Source organism: Nanorana parkeri, unplaced genomic scaffold (assembly GCF_000935625.1).
Source record: "Nanorana parkeri isolate BGI_ZX_2015 unplaced genomic scaffold, ASM93562v1 scaffold1980, whole genome shotgun sequence".
Taxonomy (NCBI): domain Eukaryota; kingdom Metazoa; phylum Chordata; class Amphibia; order Anura; family Dicroglossidae; genus Nanorana; species Nanorana parkeri.
The window spans coordinates 233,810-244,128 of record NW_017308248.1 but is presented as its reverse complement, the minus strand read 5'-3'; the positions used below and the strand labels follow the sequence as shown (position 1 = coordinate 244,128).

General features: G+C 46.4%; 1 protein-coding gene across 1 annotated transcript in view; it reads right to left on the bottom strand.

Moving 5' to 3' along the window:
- Positions 1 to 1,218: 1,218 nt before the first annotated feature.
- LOC108800285 (serine/threonine-protein kinase N1-like) overlaps positions 1,219 to 10,319 on the bottom strand; it is an 81,286-nt gene continuing 72,185 nt past the window's right edge. The window contains exons 18-22 of the mRNA XM_018572257.1: positions 7,978 to 8,054; positions 6,900 to 7,042; positions 4,991 to 5,098; positions 1,752 to 1,848; positions 1,219 to 1,511 (exon numbers count right to left, since the gene is read on the bottom strand). Of these exons, the coding sequence (XP_018427759.1) occupies positions 1,219 to 1,511; positions 1,752 to 1,848; positions 4,991 to 5,098; positions 6,900 to 7,042; positions 7,978 to 8,054 (718 nt within the window). The remainder of the gene's footprint in view (positions 1,512 to 1,751; positions 1,849 to 4,990; positions 5,099 to 6,899; positions 7,043 to 7,977; positions 8,055 to 10,319) is intronic.

The following is a 10,319-nucleotide window of genomic DNA, read 5'->3' as shown; positions in this document are numbered from 1 at the left end:
AAAAAAATAATAAGAAATAATAATTAAATAAAATAAAAAGGTGATTAAAAAGTAAAAAATAATAAGAAAAAGATTATTAAGAAATAAGAAAATAATTATAAAAAATAAATAAACAATAATAAGATAACAAAATTATAAAAAATAAGAAAAGTAAACGATAAGCTAAAAATGTTAAAAAATAAAAAAGTGATAAAAAAAATAAAACTAACCCTGCCGCCCCTGTCATCTGGTTGCCATTCCCCATGGTCTCTGTGTGTGTTGTACAGTAGTCACCGCTCCAAGCTCGCTCCCGGGATGGACTACAATCTCAATACGAATGAGTACACTAAAGGGGTTATTTACAAAGGCAGCCGGGTGAATAACCCAGCCAAAGTGACGTGAGCCGAATGATGTTCGGCTATTCACTTCTGGCTTGTACGGCTGATGTTCGGCTGAGCCGAAGTGCAGAGGGACTTCGACTCAGCTGATCCAACATCTGGATGGGATGAGCTGAAGCTCCAGCAGCTCACTCGCTGCCGTTCGCCCCTATTCACATAGGGGTCGAACGGCAGTGAGTGAATAGCCAAATGCAGCTGAGCGGCATTCGGCTCGGCTATTGTGCTCGGTACCCCCGTGGTGCCGAGCAGAATAGAAATTAAGTGAAAAGAATGGAAAAAAAAGAGTTGGAAAATTATTTCTTAAAATATAAATAAATAGGAAAAAAATAAATAAATAAAGATATTTTAAAGAAAAAAAAAAAAGATAAACAAATTGTTTCCTATTGGTCGGCACCTGCCAGTCTTTTAGCAGGTCCCAGCCAATGAATAACAACTGGGCGGAGCCGGCCGGGACTCCCCGTTGTTATTGTTTAATGACAGATCAGCGTCCCCAGGTCATTTGGGGACGCTGATCTGTCATTACAACTGGGCGGAGTCAGCCGTGAGACCAGCTGTCGTTTACGGGGTGGGCTGGTTTCGCCCCGCTTCGGCTGTCACTTCGGCTGTCACTTCGGCTCAGTCGAACCTAAGCATATGCCTTCGGCTCGGCTGAGCCGCTCGGCTGCTGTACGGGCTATTGTGAATAGTACAGTACAGCACTGAACCGAAGGGCTCCGGCAGCCAAAGAGAGCCAAAGGATCATCCGAAGCTACGACTGTATCCTTCGGCTCAATAGTGAATAACCCCCTAAACCTGAGATTGTAGTCCGTCCCAGGAGTGAGCTTGGAGCGGTGACTACAGACTAGAGGGGGTCGGGTCCATCCGCTGTCTCAGGGGACTGACCCGTGTCCTGCTCGACAGTTCTATGCAGCAGGAGTTCCTCGATCACCTCGTTGAGGCAGGCGAAGGGGTCTTCCCCCGGGTGGGGGTCGGCCTCCACCACTGCGGTCTCCGATGCCTCGATATCCTCCTCCTGCATGTGCTCCTCAGCGTCTTCCTGCTCTTGTCCAGCGGTGCCTTGCTGGTCCACAGCGGCACTTTTTGTGGTGGCGTGCACCGCGGCCTGGCTTGTCCGGAGCTTGCTCTTGCGGCTCCCTGCAGATTACTCAGTGGAGGGTTGGGAAGTCCTTGAGGGAGGAGAGGTGGAGAAAGGAGCAGCGGAAGAAAGAGGAGCAGCGGAGGAAAGAGGAGCAGTTGCAGAGGAGGGAGAGGCAGAGGCAGAAGAGGCCACTCTTATAGGTCAGAAAACCCTGATGTGCATAGTCTGGATGTGATCTATAGAATTACGGTCTATGATTCCTCCTGGGGATCAGTCTCTGCTTCTCATAATGGTACCCCCACGGCGGCTCACCTTAAAGAACGGCTGCTTCTTCACATCCTCGGCGTCACGCTCCCCAGATCCCAAACGTCTATCGGGATTCCTCCGAAGTAGCTGCAGAAAGAGAGAGGACATGAAACCACTTTGGAACCCCATTTACAAAAAGACTCTTAAGCGGAAGAATTCGGTTCAGACGTTAATACGGAAATTTTAAAAATTGTTCGTCAACGCCAATGGTACCACCATGGACCATAGACACATTTTGGATATTTCCTTCCATTGCCATGCCGATGTGCCAAATTCCAACGTTCAATTTCGGGATAGATTACGCAGACAAATATCCATGATAATGAAAGTTCTGCCTCCAGATTAAAGTTTTTTCTGGAGCATCACAATAATTTCAAATTTTCCCGGCCGGGAGACACATTCACAGCAGGGACGTGCGGTCAGGGGGGGCGGAGTCGGTCCAAGCTTACCAATCAAAAAAACGAAAAAAAAAAAACCCACTGAGGCCATCGATCTCCATGCCTCCGCTCTTAGGCTTGAAAAAGAGGACTAACTCGAAACGCGTAGCCATTAGCACTGCCTATTTACAACCTCCATACTCGTTCAGACCCACGAGTACCGATCCACCCACTGGGTCTGACCGCTCCACGCTTGCGACACACGCCGCACAGATACACAGCGCGGTTTTTTATTGCCGGGCAAGATCTTCCTCCCCCCTCCTTCCTCCAAGTGCCGCGGCTCAGCCAGGCCAGCCGAGTACGCGGGCTGGAGATACCCTGGGAATACCCTGGACTTCCGAATTGGCAGTACATCCAACTTTGTCAAATGCATGCAGAGATACTGTTTGCTCCCCTGTGACAGCATAACCGTAAGTTATACATATACTTTTTAACCCTCATGACCCAGCCAGTCACAGCAGACTGGGCAGCATTCATCCATTGATCAACTGTTATGCTATACCCAATAAGTATCTACTCAGGTTGTTGCACTCTTCCTTATACTGTGTTTGTGATCTCCATGCCTCGCAAGTGAGGGACAGGGAGGCTGCTCCCTGTCTCCTCCCTTCCTCCTCCCCACACAGCTTGGTTACCGAGCTGGGGGAGAAGCTTTGGTGGGACGGGGAGGAGCTTCGTCGGACTGGGGGAGAAGCTTTGGCGGGATGGGGGTGGAGCTTCGGCGGGCTGGGGGGTGCCTCACCCAGCACAGAAGGCACGCCACGTCACTGATTCAGTTAGAATTTAACTTCTTCAACTAAGAGCCAAGAAAAAATGTCCATCCTTCTTCAATTTTTGGAAAACTGTCATTGGTTTTATTTCATTTTGCAGTTGTTGGTGGTGGAAACCATTGCTGATTTTTATTGTTGGTTGTTGGTGGTGGTGGGAACCAATGTTGTCCATTGTCCCCATTACCTATTAGAAAATCCAAAGAACGTTCCAAAAACTAAAGGTTTTGAACAAAATCCTGCTGGTGTATGGCCAACTTTACACAAGTGATGTCCATCATTGCCTTCAGCCACCAATAAAATTCAAAGTTTCAGATTGGCGTTTGATGTCCTATAAATTGAATCTGATAGGTGGGTGTGGGCATCATAGACAGTCCTCTACCATAGAGCTCCACTTTTACAAAAATACTACGAAATTGTATTTATCTTATAACGTTCAACTCAGGAGAGGGATGAAAGGCCACATGTCTATAGCTTGATACATCTAGAGCTGCAACAACTAATCGACAATAATCGATGAGAATAGTTGGCAACTATTCTCATCATTGATTAGTTGGTTGGGGAAGGAGAGAAAGAAAGAGAGAGAAGGGGAGAGAGAGAGAGAGAGAGAGAGAGAGAGAGAGAGAGAGAGAGAGAGAGAGAGAGAGAGAGAGAGAGAGAGAGAGAGAGAGAAAGAGAGAGAAGGGGAGAGATAATATTTTTTTATACAACCAATCGATGAGTTGAAAAAATAAATCGGGTAACTAATCGATTATGAAATTAATCGTTAGCTGCAGCCCTAGATACATCATCCTTATTGCCTCCTAAGCTTCCTTCTTCTCCTACCCCAATTCATAAAAAACCCAACTCCAGCCCAAACTATTTTATTTTGGATTGAGTGGGGAAGGGGTTGAGCCTTTGGCTGCCTGTGTCCCCTCACTTATGGTCTGGAGAGGAAGTGATGAAAATCTCTCCATAGGGGACACAGACAGAATCAAAAACACATTTTCAGTAGAGTGGGGGAGGGTTACAACTTCGGATTGTATATTCATTAGTGTCTCATAAAAACCCTTTTGTATTCCAGAATCCTGCTGCACTCCTTACCGGGTAGCCCTGTCAGCGTGGGTGCTCGAAGTGACCGCAGATGGAGCCACCAATTCTGAAACCTGTTAAAGATGTCAGCAGCGCACCATATTGAAGTGAAGAACACGTCTGTTTATTGACGCTTCATGTCCAACCAAATAGCAACGTTTCAGGGGCCACACAGGGTTCCCTTTCATCAAGCTTGAAATTAGATAAAAAAACTTTCGATCTCATTGCCGATGACTTCCGGCAGCCCCTTTAAGGGAATGCTAACGTCGGCAGTCAAAGGTGGGCTTCCTGATCATGTGATCACTGTGGCGGTCACAGTGGTCACATGATCAGAATCCAATCCCACTGGCTCCTGATCACAGACAGTGACCGGGAGTTGTTGGTGATAGCTTGGTCATGGTGCTGGGAGCGCGCTCGCGGCACAGAACAGCGGGTTGGCTGACACACATACGCATACAGCCAGCATTGAAAGGAGAACTATGAGGCGCGTGCTTTTCACTCATCCTCATAGTTCTAGCCGACCTGTGACAATGAGACTGTCACAGGTCGGCTCAGTAGATCGGGAGGTGAGCGAACACATACCAGCGTTCGCTCACTTCTCGATCCTGTCACTGCAGAGGGGACGGGGGAGGGGCGGGTACAGCTGGCTCTGCCTCTAGATAGGCAGAGCCAGCTGTCACTCACGCAGCTGGGCGGATCCAGACATAATTGTCGGAATCCGCTTCAGCTGCGGCGTCTCAGTATACCGCGAGCTGTAGCTCCCTATATACTGAGCTTAGGGTGACGGGAGGACGCTAGTTTGTGTCCTTCCGTTACCCTTAGGAGAACTATGGGGAAAAGCCCTGACCCCATAGTTCTCCTTTAAATACCCCCCGCCGGGGTGACACATATTAGGGTGTTAATAGTTTGACTACCATCATCATTATTGCATTGTATTACTACAGTTGATGTTCTCACCCTCCTCATGATGGCGATGGCCTCCGCAGAGAGGAATCGTGGGTATCGGACTTCATCGTTGACGATACTATCAAACACCTCCTCCTCCTCATCTCCCGGGAACGGAGACTGTGACACACACAGGGAGAAAGTTATAACAGACAGAAGGAGACAAACACACAGGTCAGTAGAAGGATATCATCCAATCTAGTCCGGCCGACCTCCAAGGAAACATCTCAATGCCACCGGATGCTATTGGGAAGCCCCGGCTTTGCCTTAATTTGTGCTGATAACCGATGTCTATCAATGTTTATATTGACTCTCATCTAAAATACTACTTCTGTTGGAAAGTATTGTGATCCATCACTTCATAAGTTACATACTAAGCCTGAAAGGACTCTCTGTAGGGATGTGAGTTCATGGGGTTGTGCTGATGGGTTTTCGTTCATATCAGTCTACATTGTCTGGGAAGGATCTCATTCATCCAGGTCACATGGTATATGTGTAAAAAATAAGTCAAGGAAACTGGACTGCCTTATTTTTCTTGAAGACGTTTCACTGGTCATCCAACCAGCTCTGAATTGAGAAAGCTGGTCGGATGTCTAGTGGAAAGTCTTCAGGAAAAGTACAGTAAGTCCAGTTGCCAGATGTATCAGTCTATGGGAAATGCAAAACCTGTTTGATGCAGAAGGAGGTCAACGCCAGGTCAACGGCACCATCAAATGAATTCTGAAGGATCTCAGAAGCATCCTAACCCAATGCCATCAACACAAGCCCAAAACCCTTCAACATGGGCCCTATAGCTGTCTACATTTATGATGCACGCGTTCACGCAGATTGGCGTGCACGTGCTCATGTCTAATCATGGCGCCAAACCACTCTGCCTCTTGTCCGCTGATTCGGCACCACTTATCATGCACGGCTTGACCTCGGCTTGTCCTGACCCAGCTCCCGTCTTCTGATTCTGTACTGCACAGCTCGCCAGTTACTGACCCGGCCCGGCTTGACTCTGCTTATCTGGATTCCTGATATCCTGCATGCTTCTGGCTGACTACCTGCCTGGTGCTTTAGGCCTGGTTCACACCTGGGCGTTTTACAGCGCGTTCCTACGCTTTGTAAAATGCTCAACATGTGAAAACCAATGATTGCCTATGGACATGGTTCCCACCCGGGCAAAACGCCCTACGCCAAAAGAAGTACAGGAGCTTTTTTGGGGCGTATTTGCCGCGCGTATCCATTGGGATACAGCCAGGTAGCCCTCGGAAACGCGCGTTTGTTGCGCGGTTTTTTTACAGTGAATCGCGGTAAAAACGCACGGCAACCAGTATACTGTCCCTCAAATATTTGAAATACTGTAGCTATACCGTATGTATAGTTTGCAGTTGTATACATGTATATGGGCACAGCCATGTTTGCTCATTGCAGACACTAAGTATTACAGGTTGAACTCGATGGACTTGGGTCTTTTTTCAACCTAACTCTGTAACTGCTTTGCAGTGCTACAGTATGCCTGCGCTTTACTGCTCCTTCTCTCAATCCAATCAAGTTTGCCCACCTGCGTCCCACTGAGAGGATTTCCCTACACTTCCTGCCTTGTAGCCACAACAGGAAGTGAAAGGAAATCTCTTAAAAGGGAAATCCCATTGGTCAGCAAGACAAAGGGGCGAACCTACCTAACGAGGACACAGACAGTAATACAATAACAGACCGGGGTTCTAATCCCTCAACCCAAAACCCCTCAAAATTATGTACACGGGGTAGAAGCAGAATAACAAAGTTATTGTTTTATCCTCTTTCATCAGATGTAATAGTAAATTAGGAGGAGGTTGGGGCCATTCCTTAACGTGGAAACCAGTGGGACTGCTGTTGCCATTGTTCCTAAATGAGGAGACTGACGCACACAATGACCCATTAACAGAAAGCCCTTTACCTCTCCAACCATCATCTCATAGACCAGAACACCAAAACCCCACCAGTCCACCGCCCGCGTGTAAGAGGCGTCCGTCAGGACCTCAGGAGCCAGGAACTCCGGGGTGCCGCAGAACGTGGAGGTACGAACAGCTGGGCCCATTCCTAATGGAAACACGTATGTAAGATAAGGAGGGGAGCATAGGCAGTAAGAAGGTAGAATGGCAAATTATTAGTAATTGGCATTGACAGGAGCCACCAAACTTGGAGCATGTTGATCCAGGGGGGACAAATTATATGCAAACATTACAGTCCAGGTTTAATAAGAACACAATAAGAAGAGCAATGAAAATGTGCAATGTGCAGTAACCCATAGCAACCGGAAATCATCGTTCACTGACCCCTATAACTGATATCTGATTGGTTTCCAATGGCTTACAGCACTTCCCTCATTCATAGTTACATAGTTACATAGTATTTGAGGTTGAATAAAGACATTAGTCCATCAAGTCCAACCTATTAGGATCTCATTCTAGGAGTACCTGTACCCCTGTATATTACCTGTACCCCTGTATATTACGGTCCCTTAAGAAATCGTCCAAAAGTTTCTTGAACAATTCCACATTCTTTGCTGAAATCACTGTCTGTGGCAGTGAGTTCCAGACACTAACTGATCTTACTGTGAAGAACCCCCTTCGCCCCTTGTGCTGGAATTTTTTTTCCACCAATTTTAGGTGGTGGCCTCTAGTTTTTGTAATGGAGTTAATTTTAAACAGTTTATCGCTAATGTTGCTACCACCATTGAACATTTTGTACATGGAGATCATATCCCCCCTTAATCTCCTCACCTCCAATGTGAACATGTTTAAATTTAGTAGCCTTGTCTCGTAGCTCTGGTCCTCCATACCCCTAATTAGTTTGGTTGCCCTCCGCTGGACTTTTTCCAACTCAAGGACATCTTTTCTTAGTACTGGTGACCATTCTTCTTTGCATTTGCTTCACATACTGTATGTATCTTTACAATAGAATGTATTCAAATACGTCCTATATAGTACAGAACCCTTTACATTAGACACACATTGTACAGAGTGAGCACTCACCTTCTTTACAGAGCCCATAATCTGCTAATTTCACATATCCTTCTGAGTCCAGAAGCAGATTATCCAGTTTTAAATCCCTGAAATGAATCAAAAGAAGAATCTAATGTCCATAATGTACATACAACTAATAAGTGGTGACGATCTGAATGGCGGCGTTGCTGGCACGCCTACTGGCGGTCATTCAGGAGAGTCAGTCACTGCGCAGACCGACACAATGACCCATCACCAATCACTGCACATACGTTGTAGGATTTATCCCCGGGAAAGTGACAGAAAGTGACATTCACACCAGCAAACGTGACTGTGCGTTTAGAGAATGCCATTGCACAGTGCACCTAGCATGCAGTACCATGCACTAGGTATGTTGCATTGCCATTCATTGGAAAGGCGCCCTAATGCACCACTTGGCGGCCATGCATTGCAGTGAACAAAAAGTCAGCATGCACTACTTTTTTACACCGCAACACAACTCATGTTATTGTGGTACAGAACATGTCGCTGCAATGCATGGACGCCGCGAGGTGCATTGGGTGCCATTCAATGGCTGGCAATGCAATGCACCTAGTGCACAGTACCACATACTAAGTGCACATTGTGTGCTCAATGGTATGAATGAGCCTTTAAAAGAGAACTATGGGGTAAGTGTTTTCCCCCAATGTTCTATTTAGGGCCACGGGAGGACATATATTAACCTCCTCCTGTGACCCAAAGCTCAGTTTATAGCGAGCTATTGCCCGCGTATACTGAGAGCGCATGGGCCTCTCTAGAGTGACAGCTGGCTCTGCCTCTGCCTATCTAGAGGCAGAGCCAGCTGTACCCGCCCCCTCCCCCGTCCGTTCCGCCAGTCAGCACTGGAGGATCGGAAAGGGGAGTGGGGGATCGCTGCGGGGAGCCATGACTGACAGTCACAACTCACTGCTGGGAGACGATCGGGAAGTGAGCGGATCGGTGGCGTGTTTCTGCTCACTTCCTGATTGATAGAGCCGACCTGTGACAGCTTCTTTATCACAGGTCAGCTCTAACTATGAGTGGAAAGCACTCATAGTTCTCTCCTTTAAGGTTTTTCCCATCAAAGCAAGTCTAAAATAATAACACTTATTATTATAAAATAAAAATACAATAATTCAGAACTCATAGGAAGTTCCTATGCTCGTCAGCTCCATCTAGTGGCCGTAATGGGCTGTGAACAGAGCTCGCACAGTATTATGCTGTGCAAACACGTTATAAATAAGCCCCTTTCTGTTATCTGCATCTGTTTCCCCTCCTTGCATATGATTAGCAACAGCACACACCTGAGGTCCTGTTTGTGCGTTGTGATACCGTAAACTACCTAAACACCTCCCACCCACCTACCAATGCCTGACAATGTACACACAATACTGTGCAATGCAATGCAGCCTGACTTCCCCACAGTGCACCACCTACTATCGTCAGGCTGATTTCTGCTGTGCTGGGGATTCTGTGAATATTAAAATATATCTATAGCAAAGAAAACAAATGCAATGTATATACAATATATATATATATACATATATATATATATATTTACAGGCCCTCCTCATGTCAGCCTACCGTGTGGCTGACATGAGGAGGAGCCAGGAAAGGAAAATTCCGGTAAGCATGATAGAACATTTTCCGTAATATATATAAAAACAAGGAACAGGAACAAGAAGGACGTAGAATAGAAGAGAAAGAAAAATAGAACAATAGCAAATAGTGACCAGAAAGGGAAGTAATAATATATATACAGTACATCTAACATCGGCACAAAATCAAAGAGCAGAGAGTGACCATAGTTGTCCCTCATATATGAGCCGGAATCATAATTACAGGAAGTAACACGAGCCAATAGTGGGCAGGTAGTAAGGTCCGTTATAGGGATAGAAGTCCGTCCCTGTGCATAAGAAGGCAATCCCCCATTGAGAGTTTACACATGTCCTAATGAGTAGGGATGTGATAGGGACAGAAAATAAGTATGGGGAGAAGGAAGGTCTAGTTAGGCCAGAAAAGTAGAAACGCGTGAGTACATAGAGGAAGAGGGGGCTGAAAAACGCTAAAGAAACTAATGGGGAAGAATGAGCAAACTAGATCCCCATCCGGGCCGCCTATCACTATTTCCAGGCTAATTACTTTTTCAGCAAGTGCAGCAAATACCTGTCAATCCTGCCAGAAATGTCGTGTCCTTGTCACTTCCTGTGAGCTTCACTAAAAGTATTAAACAATGTTATCTTCCTTCTATAAGCTATTAATCCCCCCCCCCCCCCCCTTTTGTGGGGATGTACATCCTATTCACCTACCACTTTGTTCATATGTAATGAGTCTATCTCATATATTAGTTTCAC